The sequence below is a fragment of the Sus scrofa genome, chromosome 9, assembly GCF_054392235.1.
Source record: "Sus scrofa isolate SSC_HxYL_T2T_F1_AM1 chromosome 9, Sscrofa_HxYL_maternal_Yorkshire_Landrace_v2.0, whole genome shotgun sequence".
In the NCBI taxonomy this organism is placed as follows: Eukaryota; Metazoa; Chordata; class Mammalia; order Artiodactyla; family Suidae; genus Sus; species Sus scrofa.
The window spans coordinates 44,722,402-44,744,645 of NC_139391.1; the positions used below are offsets into that span (position 1 = coordinate 44,722,402).

The 22,244-nt window shown below is 43.2% G+C and overlaps 2 protein-coding genes and 1 pseudogene across 24 annotated transcripts in view; 2 read left to right on the top strand and 1 right to left on the bottom strand.

Moving 5' to 3' along the window:
- The window catches only part of PCSK7 (proprotein convertase subtilisin/kexin type 7), a 28,882-nt gene extending 26,582 nt beyond the window's left edge, over nt 1-2,300 (bottom strand). For all 7 annotated transcript variants that reach the window (XR_014815391.1, XR_014815392.1, XR_014815388.1 and 4 more), the window contains exons 1-2: nt 2,248-2,300; nt 632-753 (exon numbers count right to left, since the gene is read on the bottom strand). The gene's annotated coding sequence lies outside the window, so the exon portion shown is untranslated. The remainder of the gene's footprint in view (nt 1-631; nt 754-2,247) is intronic.
- A 556-nt stretch (nt 2,301-2,856) lies between these two features.
- Nucleotides 2,857-22,244, top strand: part of RNF214 (ring finger protein 214) — a 43,393-nt gene continuing 24,005 nt past the window's right edge. For 2 of the 16 annotated variants that reach the window (XM_021062882.2, XM_084976238.1), the window contains exons 1-7: nt 2,857-2,935; nt 4,446-4,561; nt 6,614-6,659; nt 6,742-7,124; nt 8,065-8,124; nt 13,307-13,447; nt 16,357-16,496. In XM_021062882.2, the coding sequence (XP_020918541.1) occupies nt 4,520-4,561; nt 6,614-6,659; nt 6,742-7,124; nt 8,065-8,124; nt 13,307-13,447; nt 16,357-16,496 (812 nt within the window). In that variant the 5' untranslated portion in view covers nt 2,857-2,935; nt 4,446-4,519. Of the gene's footprint in view, nt 3,514-4,445; nt 4,562-6,613; nt 7,125-8,064; nt 8,125-13,306; nt 13,448-16,356; nt 16,497-22,244 lie in introns of all 16 variants that reach the window. The other 14 variants (XM_003357311.5, XM_084976235.1, XM_084976240.1 and 11 more) reach the window with 10 other exon arrangements.
- On the top strand, nt 11,781-13,262 carry LOC146399874 (uncharacterized; annotated as a pseudogene). Its single transcript, XR_014815393.1, has one exon. The product of XR_014815393.1 is annotated as an uncharacterized LOC146399874 (transcript).

Consider the following 22,244-nt stretch of genomic DNA (forward strand, 5'->3'; position numbering starts at 1 on the left):
TCAATATTTGATCTTCTCGTTTCATTCACATTTATCCCAGACCAAGAGGGACAAGCCCGAGGGTGGACTGCGGGCCAGCACTAACCCTGGTGGCTCCCTTGATGGCGTGATTATCACTAGGTAATCGAGCAGGATGGCCAGCTGCTAACAGGCTGCATTCCCACTGCTGCCAGGAGCAGGGCTCGAAAGTCCTCTCACTCACACAAATTCCTGGTGGAGTCTTGAGTGTTCTTTAGAAAAGACCCTCCTCCCTTATTTATTTATTTATTTTTTGTCTTTTGTCTTTTGTTGTTGTTGTTGTTGTTGTTGCTATTTCTTGGGCCGCTCCCGCGGCACATGGAGGTTCCCAGGCCAGGGGTTGAATCGGAGCTGTAGCCACCGGCCTACACCAGAGCCACAGCAACGCGGGATCCGAGCCGCGTCTGCAACCTACACCACAGCTCACGGCAACGCTGAGCAAGGGCAGGGACCGAACCCGCAACCTCATGGTTCCTAGTTGGATTCGTTAACCACTGCGCCACGACGGGAACGCCCCCTCCTCCCTTATTTAGAGAGGACCTCAGTGTTCCCCCACTGACTTCTCAGACCCGTTGTCCTGCGGGCTCACTCCCTGCTGGGGCCCCACTCCCACCTGGACTCCGAGTGAGGGCGAGCTCTGGGTCTGGCGAACCACCTCACGCTCATTTTGTGCAAACGAAGAACAGGCATCCCTTTGGCTTTGAGTAGGGCTGACTCTGAGCACAGACTGCAGACCTGTAGGCCCCAAGAAGAGAAGAAATGGGGTCCTCCTGAACCCAGTAGAGCAAGCAGAGGCTAGCCGTGAACCCGTGACCAAATAAACTGCCGATGATCAAGAATCATTTCCAGGAATCTCAAATGGATCACAGACGGGAACCAAACTGGTACAGTAAGGCCAGATCCATACAAAACTCAAAACTGCTACTTCTCATCCTAACCACCACGCCACCCTCTTTTTTCTTCCTATATGCCTAGAAGAGCACTTGAACTCTTAACGAAAACCCTTCCTGAAAAAGTAGATGGTGCTGCTTCCCAGATGTCCAGGTGGTAGCTAACTTCCTGATTTCTGCAGTCAGGAAGGACGCGGGGGGAAGACGGGGTAGGCAGGTGGCAGGGGAATTAGACAAAACCCAAGAATGCACACAGAACTGAAGAGAGGCAAGTGGGAACCCTGGGGAGCAGGGGTGACTGGCAAGCAGCACTAAAGGGCTACCCTTAGCCACTAGCTCAGCAAGGTGGCTTAGGAGTGAGGGCTCAACCCTGGAATGGGGGACTGCCACCTGTGGTTGATAGATGGGCCAAATTAGAACTGGTGGGCAACTGTGGGGACAAGGACAGGTGAATGGTGGTAGAACATGTATGTACCTATGGGTGACTGGGCTCCTTTAGAAGCATCTGATCTCTATGGGGAGAGGCAGGGCTTAGTGCTTACACACATATCCGATTGGATCAGTCTCAAAACATTACAGAAACATGGGCATTTTACCGAAGTCTCTTTGGAAAGGGAGACGGGAACTTCTGCCACCTAACATTTCCCTCCAAAAAGCTGCATATCTCCTCTCTTTTCCTTTTAGGTTCTCCACCCTCCAGCAGCCTTGACTGTCCAAGATAGTCAGCTCTCTTTCCCAGTCTGCATACCTTACTAAGCAAAACAAAATCTGGCTAGCCTTGATAGTGATCCAACTAGGCAGGCTCTTACAGTCTCAGTGGAGCTCACAGATTTCCCAAAGAGAGGAGAAACCTGACCACCATGGCCTCCACTCCCTCTGGCGGAGCAGTGCTTTACTCCTGACCCTCCCATCCTAGGCTTCTGGGAATGGAACCTTAATCTGAAAGCAGATCTCAACTTCACCCAACTGCTAGGCGTGTCTTTGCAGCTCTTAGGTGCTAAGAGAAGAGGAAGATACAGGCAGCCCCAAGTTCAAGACTTGGCTCCCAAGACCCTGTCCTCCTCGCAACCTGTTCCTAGAAACCAAGCTGCCGGTACCGGGTTCAGTTTCATTGGCTTCCTCCTCCCTAGCCTTGATTGCCCCGTGCAATGTGGCCCTCTCCTCAGAGAACCCATACTATCCTGGAATCCAAGACCCCGTGGCCCAGTCTTCCTGGGCTCCCCCACGCCGGGACTGAAGGCGCCCTTTGTGCAGCTCTTTCACCCTCGGACACCGGCCGCCCCCAGTTCCAGGCCACTCGGACTTCCAATGCCTCGCCCCCACCGAGTTCCCAACTCACCGGCCCGGCCGCAGCTGCTGCCGCCGCCTCCCTGCGGAAACTCGCGGCTTCCCGGGAACCTGAGGAGCCAGTGACAGTAGCATCACTTCCGCCCGGCAGCTCAGCCAATCAGCAGCGGGTCCTCGGGCCGGGCCGACCCGCCGGGAGCAGCCGGCGCTAGGGGGCCGGTTCCTTCGGGCATCCTCTACTGAAAGAGCAGCGTGCGGGTGTGGTGGGCGCTCCTCTCAGGGCCCACCGCCCCAACTTCGGGCATCTCCAAGAGAGACCCTCTCCAGACAGACGGTCCTCTCCTTCTTGGCCAGAGAAAAGGCATCTCTGCTGTAACCTCCAAAAACACCTCTCTCTCTGATCGCCATGATCCCCTCTCTCTGTAATCCTCCTAAAGGCGGCCCTCCCTTCACCACGTCTCCTTTCTTCCGGAGGTCACATCTCCTTTCGTCCCTGCGCCCCGGGAGAGTCCACTAGTATCTTAAGGGCTTCCGCAGTGTCCGCGTCCCCTCACGGTGCCGGCTCCCGCCGCCAGAGGGCGCCGTCGGGGGCGGCGCGGTGCCACCGCGGCCTCTCCTCTCCTGGCCGAGCCTCGCCCCCGCCGCTCGTGCCGCCGGAAGTGGGAGGTGTCGCGCGCGGGCCGGCGCTCGACCCCTCCCCCCAAGCTCGGCCGCCCCCTCCCCCCGCTCCGCCCGCTCAGGTGCGTCCCGTCCCTCCCCCCTTCCCTCCCGGAGGCGCGGCGCGGGAGGTGTGTGCGGGGCGGGTGCGAGGGCCGGGGGCAGTGGCGCAAGGGGCGGGGGATCGGGCCGGGGGGCGTGGAGGGAGCTGCGGGGACGGGGGCTGGGGTCCTGGCCTAGAAGTGGGACGGGGGCTGGCAGCCAGGCGGCGCAGGGGGGCGGGGGGCAAGGTTTGGAGGGGCTCTGGCAGGAGGAAGCAGCCCACTGGGCCAGCCCCCTGTGGACTGCCGCCGGGACCACCCGGCGCGGCTTCCCCCCATTGTCCCCTTCGCGTCAGTCCCCGGATCTCCTGAGGACCAGTCGCAACTGGCGTCGCCGTCTAGCTGGTGGTCGCCGCCGGCTTGTGGTACCGGGTTTTCCTTGGCACTTTCGACTTTACGCCCCTCGCCGCAGCCTCTGCCAGATGGCCCTGGTCCCCTCTCCTCTGGGCTCTGAGCTGCGGAGTTGCTTGGAGGACCCGTGCCCTCTGGTTTTGACTACCGGGAGCCAAGGACCCTGGCCCGGGCTCTGATGGGCCAGGGCATTTGCACCTGAGCTAGCGGTAGGGGCGATCTAGGGCCCGTTTTCTTCTGGGAGACTTGTATGTTGGGGAAACTGAGGCACAGGGGGTCTCTGGCCTGGGACTGAAGTGTTAGCACAGTCCAGCCTCCATGTCTACCCTGTGCGCTCGCTTTTCGAGGGTTAGGAATGTACAAATGAAGCTATTAAAAACAAGAATTTAACCCCGTGTTACATCCCTCTTCCTCTCCCTTCACCGTAGAGGGCGGTGATTTGTCTGCAACATAAAGGATGACCTTTTGATCTAAGAAAGGCATCTGTCTCAGTTCCCTTGCTTGGATTACTCTTTTTTTCATTTTCGTACTGGAGTAACCAAGATTCTCATACTCTTCTGCACCTCGGTAGTAACTCTGAAGAGTCTGTACTTTTCTCAGTCAGTGGTTGTCAAACTTCTCCCATCTGCCAGCAACACAGAGTCTAAGTGAGAGATACTAAGATTGCCCGGTAAAATACTGCTTTTTCTCTCCCACATGAACACCTCCAGAAAACTTTACTCCAAATAATGGAGGATGCTTTTAATGTAACAGCCGTAAAATGATTCTAAAACATAAGATATTATTGATATTAGGCCAAAAATTACATCCATTGTAAATGATACGAGACAAGGTAAGTATGTGCACCGTTTGGAAGAGTCTTAACAGTCTATATAATCTGCTGTCTGTGAGAGGGCATTCTCCTGAAGTGAAAAAGACATATAAGTTTGAGGATTGATGTCCCCTGGGACCTATCGAGTATAATGGCTCTTCTAATGCCCTGCTAGAGAATAAATACTCAAGTATTTTCTCCTGGAGCCCAAGTTTTTCTTTGTGTTTCTTTTCTGAAATGACTCTGTTGTATGGACATCCTGAGGGGGAACGATGCATTTGTTTTGAAGTTTTGGAAGTTGTAGCCTATAATTTGTTTCTGAACGTCTAGAGCATGATGGCGGCATCTGAAGTAGCTGGTGTGGTAGCCACTGCTCCCAGTCCTCCGGATTCCTCTTCTAGTGTATGTGCTTCCAAACCAGACGAAGGTCTCCCAGATGGTCTAAGGTAATGTGTGGATTCTTGCCTGGGAAGATTTCATTTGGGTAAAGGGCTTTGGAGATGGGCTTCTTATGGAAATGTGGTTGATCTTTCCCCTTTTTGGCTCCATTGGCATTGCACTAGATTAACCTTCTTAAAGGTAGGGACTGTCTGATCTATATTTGTGTTTTTGGTACCTGACACAGTATCTGACACTCAGCAGGCATGCTAAGTGTTTGTTGAATAGATTAGAATGCAGGGGTTCAAACTCATGTGAAACCCGCGTACATGGACTGTTTATTTAACTCTACATTTATATCTTATACCTATATATATGTCGTTCTGTATTTCTTGTGTGTATAAGCATATAGATACGTGGGTACATACGTCTATATCTATCTGCCTTAGATAAATAGATAGCTTTGTTAATATGGTTCACTGCCTCATGTATGCATTTTGCCTTCTATCTAAACTCTTGAGGGCAGGAACTAATTACCCAACCTTGCATTTTACAGTGATTAAAACATTATTTTGTACAACGTTGTGCTAGGTTGACTGTACATCCCACCTCCACTCTTTTGTCCAGTATCTAGGACCTAATGCAGCGGATAACACTGTACTAACAGCTTTGTGTATGTTAACACATTGAATTCTCCTAACAGTCCCAGGAGGCAGGTGCTAATACTATTACTCCCATTTACAGGTGAGAAAACCGAGCCTCAGAGAGGTTAGTAACTTGCCCAAGGTTACTAAGCTAGGTTGGAGTCAGAGTTTGAACCCAGGCTTGTATGACTCCAGGGGTGGCAGAGAGGTTGTTAGTGAGTGAGTAATGGGGGAAATGTTAAGTAAACCTTACCATAAACTTGGATCTTCATTTTATAAATAAAATCAGCCACATACTAGAAACAATAATAGCGGCTTAAGTTTATTGTTTACTGTATGCCAGAACTAAGTGCTAAATACATCACATGCTTTATCTCATGTAATCCTCACAATAGTCCTACTAGGTAGGTCATATTATTTCTGTTTCACAAATGAAGTTAAGTAGCTTGCCCAGAGTCAAACAACTAGTCAATAGCAGAGTTAGGATTCACACCCAGGTACTGTGTCTGTCCAAATTTATGATTACATATCCCCATACCATACTTAACTCCTAGCAAGGAATCAGCATAGAGTGTTTCTAAAGACTTTTCATGTCACAAGATGCTCTCTTGGTTTTATTTTGAATAGCAGGTACTATTGAGGGAAGAAAGGCCTAATGACCTGAAGCCTCCAACAGTGTTAGCTTGGGGGCGCTTAAAGGCACCTGTTGACAGAATCAGTTTTTTGAAAAAGGGCAAAGAGATTTAATACAGATTTAGTTGTTATTCCTGGGTGAAAGGTTTACAATTGCGAGTGTTGGGTGTCATTGTAAATAGGTTTTGAAGATCTCTTTTAAAAGCAGTATGTTAAATGGTTCTGGCAAACAATAAAACAACTATTCCAGTGTTGTACATACCTGTTGTCTGGCATCAAATTTCTACTGGCAGCTTCAATTTTGGATTTGAAATTATCTGTATTGCAGGCAACTTGAAGTGAAGACTCTATGTTCTGGATAACTATTGAAGAACCCAAAAAGTGGTTGGTTCTGGTCAAAGATCTGTATAGTGAATTTGAATGAGAGTAGGATAAAAACAGTGTTTTCAAATTAGTGTTTTGTTTATCAAAATATGTGTACCTAAATTAGTACATGTGCCTAAGTTAGATATTCTAACATTAGGCTATTTCATCTGCATCCCCAAGAATTATTAAAATTGACCCCCTCCCCCCAAAAAAGATTCTTTTGGCTCTTCAGAGTCATTGATGTGTGATTGCTTACTGTGGACACTCTCCAGAACCCAAGCTCTTCAATGATACCCCCTGCATGTAGGGTAAAAAAAATCACTGGATGGAAACTAAGTTCCTTTTCATTCTGGTCATTTGGAGAGGTTTATATAATCTAATGTTGTCCTTCTAGTGGTTAAGTTAAAAGTATTATATATGTAAGCCTCTTTTAAGATTGGATGAAGAGAGAAACTTCTTATCTTATGTTTTTGATAGCCCCAAAGACCCTGCACAGAAGCACCAGAACTCGTCTCTGTCAAGTGTAAGTAGCCAAACGATAACCAAGGAGAATAACAGAAATGCCCAATTGGAGCACTCAGAGCAGAATCCTGGTTCATCGGCAGGTGATACTTCTGCAGCGCACCGAGCAGTTTTAGGAGAAAACTTGATGGCCACGGCCCTCTGTCTCTCTGGCGGTGGGTCTCAGTCTGATTCGAAGGACATGGCCAACACAGCAGGAGAGGAGGGGGACACGTGCCTCCGAGAGAGCCCTCACCCTGGCACTCGGTCTCTTAAGGCAGGGTGCCATACAAAGCAGCCTGCCTCCGGGAATTGTCCTGAAGAGAAGGCCCCACAAGCCTCCGTCCTAAAGGAAGGGAGCAGGGACACAGGCTTGGATTTCCGACCCGTAGTGCCTCCAGCAAATGGGGTTGAAGGAGTCAGAGTGGAACAGGATGATGATCAGGATAGCTCTTCCCTGAAGCTTTCTCAGAACATTGCTGTCCAGGTCAAGTATCAAGTTTCTACTATTAAAATGGAATTTGGGCTTTTAATTTATTATTTTTTTTTGAGGGCAGGAGATATTTTTTCACAGTTGGTGGAAAGTGACTCTAACTTGTTTTTTTACTGACAACTGTCATACGGCTCTGTGATGACTTCATTCTGGTGTGCAGTACATAATAGCCAGTGTCTAATCATGGCAACTAGGAACTTCACGACCTGCATCCCTACAGTCTCTTTCACTGAGTAATTGATGAGTGTAGGTCATTAGCATTCATTTTTCCCATCTTTGTCATTACGTAGGAATCCTTGTTAATTCTCTGATCTGTATCTTACGAAGTACAGTGTATCCTGTCTTCTAGTGATTGGTGTGCTTTGTCGTGGAAGGAAGGATGGGTGTCTTGTAGGGGCTAAGGTTCTTATCTCAGGTTTTGTTTTTTTTTTTTTTTTTTCAGGGCCACACCTGTGACATATGGAAGTTCCCAGGCTAAGGGTTGAATCCGAGCCACAGCCACTGGCCTGTGCCACAGCCATAGCAACACTAGATCCAGGCTGCATCCTTGACCTATGCTGCAGCTTTTAGCAATGCTGGATTCGTAACCCACTGAGTGAAGTCAGGGATCAGACCCTCATCCTCATGGATACTAGTTGGGTTCATAACCCACTGAGCCACAGTGGGAACTCCTTTATCTCAGTTTTGAGGCTGTCTCTCCATCAGTAGTTGGGTCTTGTACAGGTTATTTTGTGGGATAAATGCTTAATGCAGCATGGATGTCAGTGTCCGATTGCCAGAACTACAGTTTTTTTGCTATGAAACTAATGGGGAAAGAGTAAAAAGTTAACCTCTTAGTTACTTGTGGCAGATTTCTTGGTGAAAGTACTAGAGTGAGTCTACCTTTTAAGATTTCTCTGAAGAGTTCTGAATATACTTGTTTCTTTCTTTATAGACTGACTTTAAGACGGCAGATTCAGAGGTAAACACAGATCAAGATATTGAAAAGAATCTGGTAAGTATTTAAATTGTTATTGTTGTCATGAAACCATTAATGCAGAAGATCTAGAGACATTATCTCAGTTGGAAAAGGTACAGGAATCTCCTGTACAGAATCCCTAATAGGTAGTCAGCTAATTTCTACTTGATCACTTCCAGAGATGGGAAGCTTACTACTCATGAAGCAGTACAGTGCATTTTAAAAATAGCTCTTCTTGTAAGATCTTACTGTGAAGTTAACACAGAACCACTAAAATTTCTTGTTATAGTTCTCTCTTGAGCTATGCCAAGCAGATCTAAATCCTTTCACTTGTTAGCTCAGAAACATATTCAAAGTGTTTTTTTAATGCCTTTTCTTTTTACCTCAGGTCTGAACCTTTCCAGGTGAACCATACCCAGATGTTTTTTTTTTTTTTTTTCATCTTTTCTTCATATGATATATCTTTCAGTCTTTTTATCATCCCAGTTACTTTTTCACCTAAACACGTTCCATCTTCTTTCTCAATGTTTCTTGTAAAATGTGACCCTGAGAACTAAGTATAGGAGTGCACACACAGTTTAATTACTTCACAATACAGTGGGACTCTTGTTCTCTCCCTCATTCTAGACACCATTTCTTAAGCCTACCTTGGCTTCTTTTGGTCATCTTGTCACACTGTTGAGCTTTCAGTCAGACGCCATCAAGTCTTTCTCTCACGTGTTGTTTAGTTGTGTCTTCCTATTTTATTCCTAGGTTATTGGTTTTTAAAACTTAGAGAACTTCACCTTTATTTTTGTTAAAGTGGTCCCCTTGTGGCATTGTGTGGCAAACACTTCCACACTGTAAATGTGTGGATATCCGAATGTCTATTTTTCAAAAGGAAGGATGATACTGGGAAAGGTACCCTAGGCTCAGGAAGAGGTCCTTAGGGTAAAATGTGTTAACTGAGTGGGAATAAGGAGGAAAAACAGGTAAGAAAGTGGATATTTGGTGTAAGTTGAAGAAATCGAGGGGTGGATGGAAAGAAGTAAGTTACTGGAGGACATTAATGACATGAGGCCAATAAAACATTTTAAATAGAGAGTAGCAATGCTGGAGTTATTTATAACAGGCAAGTAAAAAGATCCGAGAGCTGATGGAGATGTGCTAGATGAGAACCTCCAGGCAAAGGGGGAGAAGTCGCCTTTTCTTGAGCGCTTGCTCTAAGCACTTTATGTAGAGTATTTCTTTGGTCCCCACAGTTATCAGGTGGGGTTTGGGTGACTATATAACAATCGAAGGGGCCAACTGAGAAGTTATAAATAAGCTTTAGGATTAGTCTGAAGCATGAGTAGAAACTAGCAAGCCATTGGGCTGAAGGAGGCCCAGGGTTATGTATTCTTTTGGGTGATGGTGTGGCCCACATGCTTTTAAAAAGGCGGTGGGACTAAGCAGGTGTTAAGTTTGGTGGCAATACAGGGAAGTTGGCTCCTGTTCTATTTGCTACACTTTTCATGCCTGAATAGTAATTGGGCACTACCTACATTTGAAATTGTGACTCCTAGAGCTAAGAACCAGTCAGCCACCAATCAAACAAAATAATTGTGTGTAACCCTTTTGTTTGTCAGTAGGTTAAGAAGAATTGGATCAAGTAATTTACCACATGCCTTTATGTCTTTTTTTTTTTTTTTTTTTTTTTTTTTTTTTTTGTTGTTGTTGTTGTTGTTGCTATTTCTTGGGCCGCTCCCACGGCATATGGAGGTTCCCAGGCTAGGGGTTGAATCGGAGCTGTAGCCACCGGCCTACGCCAGAGCCACAGCAACGCGGGATCCGAGCCGAGTCTGCAACCTACACCACAGCTCACGGCAACGCCGGATCGTTAACCCACTGAGCAAGGGCAGGGACCGAACCCGCAACCTCATGGTTCCTAGTCGGATTCGTTAACCACTGCGCCACGACGGGAACTCCCCCACATGCCTTTAATTTATCCATTTGTATGTCTTCATAGTGTGTACCTTGAGACTTCTTTCCTTAAAGCCTAGCGTTTCCCCCCCATCCTGTGTTGTTAAAAAGATGCATTATGGCCGGAAAAGATATCATAAGGAAGTAAAGAGAAAAGAAAAGAAAAGAGTCCTCTACTAGTTTCATCAATTGGTTCTTAACCTTTCTTTAACTTTTCTTAGATTAAGGTCTTCTTTCAGAATCTTTTGAAAACTGAATTCTCATCTGAAAAAATTTTATATGTATATCTATTCATAGAGCTCAAGTTCAGAATCCCTTTAAAGATGTGATGCAAAGAAGTTATTTGTTAAGGGACCTTTAGTCACATTTCAGTACATGAACTAAGGACTAGCTTATCACAAACGTAAAGTCCCATCCTGAGAGTGTGTTTTTTGTTGTCATAGTGTGATAAGTTTTCCCCCATTGATTTCTAAAACCTTTCTTTTCTTTGAAAATAGTTACCATGTACAAATTCAGTTTAATGCTCTTTTTAAATTTTATGTCGGCTGGAGTCAGCCCATTGTGGCTCAGTAGGTTAAGGACCCAACATAGTGTCTGTGAGGATGCAGGTTTGATCTCACATCCTCATGGATACCACGTGAAAGAGTTGCTGCACGTGGTGTAGGCTGGCAGCTGCAGCTCCGATTCAGCCCCTAGCCTGGGAATTTCCACATGCTGCAGATGTGACCATAAAAAAGAAAAAAAAAAATTTTTATGTGGGCTACCTTATACTAAATGTGTTTTAAATTAACTCTAAGTTTTAGTGTCCCTTAGAAAGGTAACCATTACTTTTCCTGATTTACTGCTGTGGGGGAGGCAGAGATGAACGGTGGCCCTCAGAAGCTATACATTGCTCCCTACTTAATCTGAGAGGTTGCCAGTTTTCCCAATTTGAGTACCAAGTTCCTCAGACCCCTTTGGTGGATCTGTCAACTTCTAGTGCTAATGACCAGTATGGAGTTCAGTTTCTGGATGCATTTTGAATAGGTGATCTGTTCTTTGTTTTTGCTTGTTCTTCTTTCTCTTAATGGATGATAAAATACCTTCTTTCTCTTATTCCCTGGAGCAGAGATTGGCAAACTTTTCCTGTAACGGGTCAGATAGTAGACGCATTAGGCTTTGTGGGCTATCTGGGCTCTATTATAATCACTCCACTCTGCCATTGTCATGTAAAAGCAGACAGTAAGTCATCAAGTATGGCTGTGTTCCTATAAAACTTTTATTTATAAAAACAGGCGATGGCTGGGTTTGGCCCACAGGCTGTAGTTTGCCATCCCCCTTCTTAGCACAGAGTTGCATGGTAGAGTTTCCTTTAATTATGGTTGTGTTCTGTATTTGTTCTGTCCAGTATGGTAGCCACTACTCCCATGTAGCTACTGAGCACTTGAAATATGTCAAGGTGATTGAGGAGCCAGATGCTTAAATTTTCTTATTCTTAATTAATGTAAATTTTCATAGTGGTAGCATGGCTGGTAGCTCTAGTAGTGGACCCTGCGGCCGTGGAGCTCTGCATGGTGCCTTGACTAGACACATGGTGATTGTTTCTTCCACTGAAATCAGGGAATCAAACTTCTGGGAGTTCCTTGGTGACCTAGTGGTTATGACTTGGCACTTTCACAACTGTGGCCCAGGCTTAATCCCTGGCTTGGGAACCGAGATCCAACATCAAGTCGTTGCATGCTTTGGCCAAAACGGAAAAAAAAAAAAGGAGAGACTGGCTGGTCTGAAAAGCCATTTTTGCATTGTTTCCGATCCTGGCTCTCCTCTCTCCACGCTCCACAGCCCTCTCCTCCACACTCCTCTTCTGCCACCGCAGACTCCCGCAGCTTTATCACCAGAGTCCTTGGACTCCCACTTCCTTTTTAATCCGCTGCATCAGATCACCGGCGTGCCCCATCATGTCAGATGCGGCTGTGGACACCAGCTCCGAGATCATCACCAAGGACTTAAAAAGAAGAAGGAAGTTGTGGAGGAGGCGGAGAGTGGGAGAGAGGCCCCTGCTAATGGGAATGCTAATGAGGAAAATGGGGAGCAGGAGACTGACAATGAGGTAGATGAAGAGGAAGAAGGTGGGGAGGAAGAGGAGGAGGAGGAGGAAGGTGATGGTGAGGAAGAGGATGGAGATGAAGATGAGGGGGCTGAGGCAGCTAGTGGTAAACGGGCAGCTGAAGGTGATGAGGACACCAAGAAGCAGAAGATGGATGAGGATGACTAGACAGCAAAAAAGGAAAAGTTAAAACTTAAAAAAAAAAAAAAAAAAAAAAAAAAAAAGGAGTTCCCATCATGGCGCAGTGGTTAACGAATCCAACTAGGAACCATGAGGTTGTGGGTTCGGTCCCTGCCCTTGCTCAGTGGGTTAACGATCCGGCGTTGCCGTGAGTTGTGGTGTAGGTTGCAGACTCGGCTCGGATCCCGCGTTGCTGTGGCTCTGGTGTAGGCCGGGGGCTATGGCTCCGATTCGACCCCTAGCCTGGGAACCTCCATATGCCGTGGGAGCGGCCCCAAAGAAATAGCAAAAATACAAAAAAACCCGAAAAAACAAAAAGGCCACCGTGACCTATTCACCCTCCACTTCCTGTCTCAGAAGAATCCTAAACATGGTCACCTTCGAGTAGAGAGTCGCCTGCCCACCTGCCCACTGCGGGCAGCGCGCGCAGATGACGTGTGCTCTCCACCACCCCACCAAAACCACAATGTGAATTTGCAACAGCGGAGGAAAAAAAGAACCAAAACTTCCAAGGCCCTGCTTTTTTTTCTTAAAGTACTTTAAAAAGGAAAATGTGTTTGTATTTTTTATTTACATTTTATATTTTTGTACATATTGTTAGGGGTCAGCCGTTTTTAATGATCCCGGATGACCAAACCAGTCCTACTTCTGACTTTACTTGTGGTGTGACCATGTTCATTATACTCTCAAAGGAGAAAAAAAACCTTGTAAAACAAAAACCACAACAAAAGAAGACAATCTTATTCCAAGCATTCCAGTAACTTCTTTTGTGTATGTACTTTGCTGTACTCTAAGTAGTTGGCTTGTATGAGATGGTTAAAAAGGCCAAAGATAAAAGGTTTCTTTTCCTTTTTTTTTTTTTGTCTATGAAGTTGCTGTTTATTTATTTTTTTTGGCCTGTTTGATGTATGTGTGAAACAATGTTGTCCAACAATAAACCGGAATTTAAAAAAAAAAAAGAAAAAGAAAAAAAACAAAACCAAACAACTTTTCTTCTGTTGTTACCAATAGGATAAAATGATGACAGAGAGAACCCTGTTGAAGGAGCGTTACCAGGAGGTCCTGGACAAGCAGAGGCAAGTGGAGAATCAGCTCCAAGTGCAATTAAAGCAACTTCAGCAAAGGAGAGAAGAAGAAATGAAGAATCACCAGGTATTCTGCTGCTATTGAAGTTGTCAGGAGTTCCCTGGTGGCAGAGCAGTTAAGGATCCAGTGTTGTTACTGCTATGGCTGGGGTTCTATCCCTGGCCTTGGAACTTGTGCCTGACTTGGGTGTAACCAAAAAGAATAATAACAATAAAGTTGTCATTAAGTGAAGCTATAGTCTCTAATCAAACTTTGTTTTCAAATTAATGAAAGTAAAAAAGTGGTGTTTAACTTTTTAATGGTTGTATAGAATTTAAGGATAAAATAGAATCTTTTTGAGGGTATCATGTCCAAAGTCTTATGCCTTTTTAGTTCAGAGAGAAAAGGATTATTTAATATATTTTGTTGATGTAGTTGACTATCTGGAAAATCAGTTGATTAGACTTCTGTCTCATTTAAAAATACAATTCTGGGGGGAGTTCCTTGGTAGTCTAGTGTATAGGATTCAGTGCTTTCACCACTGTGGCCTGGGTTTAATCCCTGGTCTGGGAACTGAGATTCCGTATCTAGCTGCTGAACGCCTTGCCCCCCCCCCCCAAAAAAGTACAATTCTTGGTAGATTAAAAATATAAAAGCTGGGAGTTCCCATTGTGGCTCATTGGTAACAAACCTGAGTAGTATCCACGAGGACACAGGTTTGATCCCTGGTCTTGCTCAGTGGGTTAAGGATCCAGCGTTGGCTGTGAGCTGTGATGTAGGTCATGGATGCAGCTTGGATCCCATGTTGCTATGGCTGTGGTGTAGGCTGGCGGCTGCAGCTCTGATTCAACCCCTACCCTGGGAACTTCCATATGCCGCAGGTGCAGCCCTAAAGAGCAAAAAAAAGAAAAAAAAAAATTTAAATTAGAACAAAGTTTAGGAGGATATTTATATACCTCAAGTTGCAAGAGGTCATTTTAACCCAGGCCAAAAAACCCCAAAGATATCAAAAATTAAAATTTCATTATATGTAATTAAAATTTTTGGTATCATAAATGATACACAGTCCAAAAGATCAGTGTTAGACTAAAAGAAAATATTTATAGCATATCTGATGAAGGGTTAAGATCTGTGACTTTCTGCGATTCCTACAAATTCAAGGATTCCTACAAACAATCTAGAGAAAAACAGGAAAGGTTATTGTATTAGTTTCCTGTTGTAATAATGTTCTATTGCTTCTCTAAAAAATTGTCATGAATGTAGAGCCTAAAACAACCCAGATTTATTACCTTACACTTGTGTAGGTTAGAAGTGCAACATGGGCGTCACTGAGCTAAAATCAAGGTATTGGAAGGACTGCAGTCCTTTCTGGGGACTCTGAGATTATGTTTCCCTGCATTTCCAGCATTCCCTGCTTGCATTCCTTGACTTGTGGCCCCCTTTCTCCATCTTCAAAGTCAGCAACTGTTGCATCTCTCTAACCACTCTTCCCTAATCACATCTTCTTCTGATCACAACTGGGAAGGTTTTCTACTTTTAAAGACCCATGTTGTAGTTAGACGCACCCAGATCATCCAGGATTGTCTCCCTACCACTTTTGCTGTGGAAGGTAGCATAGGTTCCAAGGATCAAAATAACATTTCTGTGGGGAGAGAGTCATTATTTTGCCTATAACAGTTATAAACAGTCATTCACAGAAGAGGAAAAGCAAATGAGCAATAAATATATGAGACTAAACTCAGTCTTACTAGTGTTGATCCAGTCATATAGCAAATCTTTTTTTGAGTTCTGATCTAGGCTCTGAAGATTTAATGGTGAATGAAATGTAGTCTCTGCCTTCATTGAATGGTTATTGTAGGTGGAGGAGACAGATAATAAAGACAGTAAAAGAATAAGAAGTAGTGAAATGCTCATTAAAATTGCTAGATACCATTCTTCCCTCTTTTTGAAGAGGTTGGCAAAAATAAATTGTCAAGGGTAAGGAAAAATGAACTCTCTTCAGACATTGGTAGGGGTGTGAATTGTTATGACCTTTTTAGAAAAGATATTAGGAATCGTCAGTTAAATTTTAAAATATATATATACTTTGACCTAGCAATCTTATTATTAGGAGTCTCTTCTGCAGAAATAAAAGTTTTTGTATGAAAATATAGACATAGAGTTTATTGTATTAAAAGTATTATTTGTAGTTATAAGAAAACTGGAATCAACCTGATAGACTCTTAATAGAGAATGATTGAATAAATTGGCTATATACATATCATGTTATGTTATGCAGCTATTGTTTAGTTTGCTCTGTATTTATAGACGTATGCTCATGCCAGTTGAACAAAGCAAGATATGGAATGATTATATAAAATTACTTCATTATTTAAAAAAGTAAAGAAATACATATATAAGTACACATGTATTTGTGTGAGAATGGAGAAAGATGTGGAAACATGATACAGAACAATTCACACATTGATTATGGGTGAAATTGGTGTGAATTAGGGCTGACAACTTTATGATTTTTTAAATTGACTTATATATAGTTACATATATAGAGATATATATTTATATCTATACCTATATATATGTGTATATATGTATACACACAGTTAAATAAGCCCGTATTTATTGGACTTAACAGACTCCCCCCCGCCACCCCGTGCAAGAATGCTTTTCTCAGCAGTCTTGACAGGTGTTCATTCAGCCTTCATTGGAGCACCAGTAATGGGGAGCTTATTGCCTCACAAGGCAGTAAATTCTGTTTTTGAACAGTTGTGGTTGTTAGAAATTCTCCTGTTGAATTGAAATCTGCTTTATTGTAACTTACTCCCTTACATCTAAATACTGGCTTTTGGAACCACTCATCAACCAGATTTCTTCAGTTCAGTTCAAATTCACTAAAGTCAGAATGTTAATTTATGATAGTTGAAAGTAACTTACCTTCCAGACCAAAAGAACTAATTCATTTCCTTCTTTGTGTGTGACTGTAATTGTGTGGGACTCAGGAGATATTAAAGGCTATCCAGGATGTAACAATAAAGCGAGAAGAAACGAAGAAGAAGATAGAGAAAGAAAAGAAGGAGTTTTTGCAGAAGGAACAGGATCTGAAAGCTGAAATTGAGAAGCTTTGTGAGAAGGGCAGAAGGTAAATGATGCGTTAAGAATAGAAACCCTGTGTGGGTGTGCATGTTTGTACATAAGGGGCCAGTCCTTTTTGTGGTTCTAGTTTCTTTTCTTTTAATCTAATTTTTATTTGAAAAACAAGTACACAAATTAAAATCCTCCAGTGATTTAGCTTTTTCAGCACCTTATTTTAAATTTAATAAAAGGTGTTTCAGAGATTCGTTAATACGGTAAAATAACAGCAGCTAATTGTCGGGTCCCAAGTATGATCGAGATTTTGATATATGTGTAACACCTATTTCACTTGCTTTAGCTGATGTTTTATAGTTCATGCTGTGAGACTACTTTGATTATATTTATGTCATTCAGCACCAAAAGCATATTTCAAACAGTGAGATTGTAAGCTGTTTGGAAAGAGTTATTTTATGGATTTGTGTCCTCTTTTGGGTGCAAGACAAGATTGGCATAGAATTTGGTCATATTTTCAGTTTTCCAATTTTCTTAATATGACCTGTTTAGAGATCAAAATAGCTGTGAGTACTGTGATTTTATTTAATTTCTACTAAAATGCATTTTTATTTATCAAGAAAATCATGGTTTGCTAATGTGTTAGTGAGCTAAGTGAAAAGTAGCAGTCTCATTTGCTGGATCATTTTCCACGTATGAAAGATGGTAACTATTAAAGGACATTTTGGAATAAAGGGGAAAATTTGAATGTGGATATGTATTAGGTAATATTGTATCAATGGTAAATATTTTGGGTGTGATTTTGGTATTATGTGATTGTCTGGAAGGTTCTGCTTTTTAAGAGATACTTAGTGAAGTTTTAGGGGTTAAGTGTCATGATGTCTGTAACTTTCAGGTGGTTCAAAGGGAGAGGTAAAGTAAATGTGGCAAAAACCTGTAGCAACTGATGAATCCAAAGAAAGGCATATGTTTATTGTACTATTCTATTAACTTTTCTGTTGGTTGGAAATTTTCAAAGAAACACTTGCAGGAGTGAGGTGGATATAGGGAGGAATTAGCCAGACAGTGAAGAGGGATAAAGACATTGCAGGCAGGGGGCCTACAGATGAGAGAGAACAGCAGCTGAGATCTGAAGTCTCAAAAGGAGAGAGAGGCTAGTGGAGGAGTCAGAAGCCAGTCACAGAAGGCTCAAATACTGCATTAAGGAGTTTGGGTTTTTTTCTCTATGGTGAGAGAGAATGATGGATTTTAAGGAGGGAGGCAGATATCAAAGGGTGAAATTTACATTTTGTTTATTTTAATTAAATTTTTAGTTGAAATATAGTTGATTTACAATATTATATTCATTTCAGATAGACAACATAGTTATTCAGAACTTTTATAGGTTATATTCCATTTAAAGTTTATAAAATATAGGCTATATTCCCTATGCTGTTCACTGTATCCCTCTAGCTTATTTATTTTATACATAGTAGCTTGTACCTCTTAGTCCCCTACTTGTTTGTTCCTCATGTCTGTGAGTCTGCTTCTTTTTTGTTATTATTGACTAGTTTGTTTTATTTTTAGATTCCACATATAAGTGATAATATACAGTATTTGTCTTTCTCTTTCTATTTCACTAAGCATAATATCCTCCAGGTCCATCCATGTTGCTGCAGATGGCAAAATTCCATTCTTTTTTTTAATGGCTGAGTAGTATTCCATTGTGCGTGCGTGCGTGTGTGTGTGTGTGTGTGTGTGTGTGTGTGTATACACACACCACTTTTATCCATTGTTGATGGACACCTGGGTTGCTTCCGTATTTTGACAATTGTTAACAGAGCCTTGCAGTTTAAATAGGTGATGTTGTCAGTTGGAAAATGGAGTGGAGTAGTGTAGAGGACCAGTTAGGAGACTTATCTGAAATAGCCCACGTTAGTAATGGTGGCCCAAACTGAAGTAATAGTTTTCCATTGGGGTGAGGAAGAGAGCTGTGAACACATTTGTAAGATGTTGGGGTAGCATGAGTAGCTGGGCAGAGAAGAGTTAGAGTAACTCCCATATCTCTGGCTTGGAAAATTGGGGACGTAATGAGGTTCTTTTATAAGATGTCTTATCCATTTACCCATTTTACAAGTTTCAGCTTAAATTCTACCTCCTTTGTGAAATCTTCCTTGTCCATTTCTTCCTGAACTAATTCCTCCCTCTTTAGAACACCTGTGCAGCTCTTTATCCATTTAGCACTTATTTTCATGTTGTACTGTATTCTGCATTTTTTTCCACCTGTGTGTGTCTTGTTGGCCATTGATGTTGTAAGCCTCATGAGGATAAAGATTTGACTCTCTCTGTATACATTTAAATTTTTTTTCTTATTCTTTTGTGTTCTTTTATACTTACCCCAGTGCTGTATAATTATTTGACAAGTATTTATTGAATTACTGGATAAGAAATTAAGAGAATTCCACATTGATATTATATAAGGTGAATTTATTTAATGGAAATCTCAGGGCTAACTGTTTTGTATTGTTTGAAGGTAGTCACTATGTTTTTAAATGTAATGATAATTTTTAAAGAAGACACCCTGAATTGACACACACACAAAAACAACCCAATATTCAGTTAGTCATGTATTTGATTTTTTTCTCCTTGACACCTGGTTGCTTTATAATGAACATTGTCTTGCCTTTGTAGGGATACTTTCTAGTTCCCAGCTTGGGTCCTTCAAGTTTATTGCTGCTATTAGAAAGGTGAGGCTTCTAAGCTAGTTCTCTTCTAGGGCTGAACTTCTTTTTAAGCTTTCTGCCTTTAATAATGACCCATCGAGGATAGCAGCAAATAAAGGTCTTCTTGAATAAAGATGGTGAGCTTGTGCTTTCAAAGACTCACCAGTTGATTCATTAAGGTAGCTTGAGACAAGTAGTAGAAAAATTGCAATATCAAGCTAGATTTTTCTTTTTTAAAATGCTTTGAGCTTGCCTAATGAACTTGTGATAGAGTGACAGGTAAAAGCAGATCAAGGGAGTTGATGTTGGAAGCATTATTTTGGAGGTAATGTAAGAGTTTATGCTACCTTGAAATTGACAGGATGCTTGAGGATTTATTTTGGAAATTTCTCACGAAGTGCTAGTTTATTTAATTGGTATACTTTGAATGCCTAATAGCTTATCTGGCAATTCAGTGAATCTAGTGAGTATTTTTTAGGTGTAAAGCGGTGAGCTAGACTCTTGCAACATCCTGTATTTTGATCATAGTCTTCAGTCCTTCCAGCTTTCTGTCTCATTCCCAGTAAATGTCCAGTTTACCACATCAGGTCCTCATTCTTGTTTATTGACCTCATTGCATTTTCCACCAGTCTCCCAGCTCCCTGAAGCATTTCGTTTCCTGGCCAGCTTAGACTCATGGTCCATGACTTGAATTACTCCCTTACCATTACCATCAGTGCTGCTCATGCTTGTTCCTTTCCTTTTAGTTTTCCATAGTACTCAAGTCCTGGGTCAAGTCAGCCACCTGACCCCTCTATTCTTCTTAAACTTGGGCTGCTGAGTGCTGCTGGAGGAAATCATACAGCCGTGTGTCTTGGGGCCAGGATACACTTGACTTCCCCAAATACCAAGCTCCTCGGGGCTCCCTCTTCTTCTGAGCACTGTCCCTAACTATCACCTCTCTTTCTAAACTTTCTGTCTCCACCATATCTCTCTGTAGTCTTAGCATCTGCTCTTGCCTTTTATTTCACTGAAAAAATAGCCATAGAGTAAAACTTTTTCAGTTTCTTATCAACAAATGTATCCATCCTTTCTTCCTGTCCTTGTATCTGAGTTTAAAGTTTCTATGTGTGTGTGAATCCTGTTCCCTCTTGCTTCTCCCACTTCTCCATAAGTGGCACCACTGTCTCCTCCAGTTCCTAAGCTGAATAACTGAAGCTAAATTCCTTTCTTAGTACCTCTCCACCATATCTGCCTTACCAAGTCCTGTGGATTCTTGTTTATTTATTTATTTATTGCTTTTTAGGGCTGCACTTGGCGGCATGTGGAGGTTCCCAGGCTAGGGGTCGAATTGGAACCGTAGCTACTGGCCTACACCACAGCCAAAGCAACGCAGGATCCGAGCTGCATCTGTGACCTACACCACAGCTTATGGCAATGCCGGATCCTTAACCCACTGAGCGAGGCCAGGGATGGAACCTGCAACCTTATGGTTCCTAGTTGGGTTCATTTCTACTGCGTCACGACGGGAACTCTGTCCTGTGGATTCTTAATATTAATTCTCTCCATTCACTCTGCCGCTCTTAGTTTCTTACAGTTCTTACCTAGTTTTCTGAGGTAGACTATTAAACTCGCTTTGCCTCCAGTCTGCCTCCATTCTTATTTATTTGTCTAGTACGCAGCTGCCATAGAACCTTCCTAAGACAAATCTGATAATATCATTTCCCTGCCTAAAATCCTTCATAGTTCCTAGGGTAAAGTTTAAACTCTTTAGTTTAATATGGGGCCCTCAATTATGTAGTCCCTGTTTATGTCCCTAGTTATGTCTCTTATTACCATTCCCTCAAACCACCATGCTAGTTTATACCTAACTACTACATGTAGTATCCTCAAGTCATTTAAAATTCAGTCTGTATCATCTACTCTAGAAAGCTTTCCCACGTGCTGTCCTTATCCCCTCCTTCATACGTACCCTGACCATTGATTCAGATGGCCCCCCTCCATACTCACCTAGCATGGTGTGTGTATACCTCTGTTATAACACTGGCCTTTTTTATCTGCTGAAATGTCCCCCACCCTCGCCCTCATTGTGTAGTTAGCTTCTTGAGGGCAAGTGTTTAGATTATCTATTGCTGCCTTTGAAAAAACACTGTATGAGTTCCCGTTGTGGCTCAGTGGTAACAAACTCGACTAGTAGCCATAAGGATGTGGGTTTGATTCCTGGCCTTGCTCAGTGGGTTAAGGATCCAGTGTTGCTGTGGCTGTGGCGTAGGCCTGCAGCTACAGCTCCTATTCAGCTCCTACACTGGAAACTTCCATATGCCACAGATGTGGCCCTAAAAAACAAATAAAATAAAGTAAAATAATTACTGTAAGGAGTTCCCGTTGTGGCTTAGTGCGTTACAAACCCAACTAGTATCCGTGAGGATGCTGGTTCAATCCCTGGCTTTCCTCAGTGGGTTAAGGATCTGGTGTTGCTGTGAGCTGTGGTGTAGGTCTCAGACCTGGCTTGCATCCTGTGTTGCTGTGGCTGTAGCCACTTCAACCCCTAGCTTGGGAACCTCTATATGCTGCATGTGTGGATCTAAAAAGCAAATAAATAAATAAATGAAAACTAAAAATGAAAAAACACTGAAACTTAGCATCTTAAAATAACAATTTTTATTATTTCCCTCAATTCTTTGGGTCGATTGAGTATCAGATGGATGGTTCTTTTCCTTTCCTTTGGAGTTAATACTGTAGCTGCAGTTACAAGGCAGCTGAGGTGGGAATATCCAAGATGTCTTCATTCATATTTCTGGCACCTTGCTGGGGACTCCTGGAAAGTTGGGCCCTGGGGGGGGGCCCTGGGATGTCTAGGCCTTTTCCACGCTCTCATTCCATGCTGTCTCAGGACTTTTTCCTCTCCAGGTGGTCTTTCCAGCAAAAGAGCCAGATTTCTTAATTGGCTCAGGGCCCCCAAGAGTGTAAAAATGGAAGTTTCCAGGCTTTCCTAAGGCATAGACTTGGAAGGAGTCCAGTGCTACTACTGTGGTGTTCTTTTGGTTAAAATGAGTGACAGGGACAGCTCAGATTCACGGTGGGAGGGGGCTTTGAGGAGGAGGCCTTGTTCCTGCGAGGAC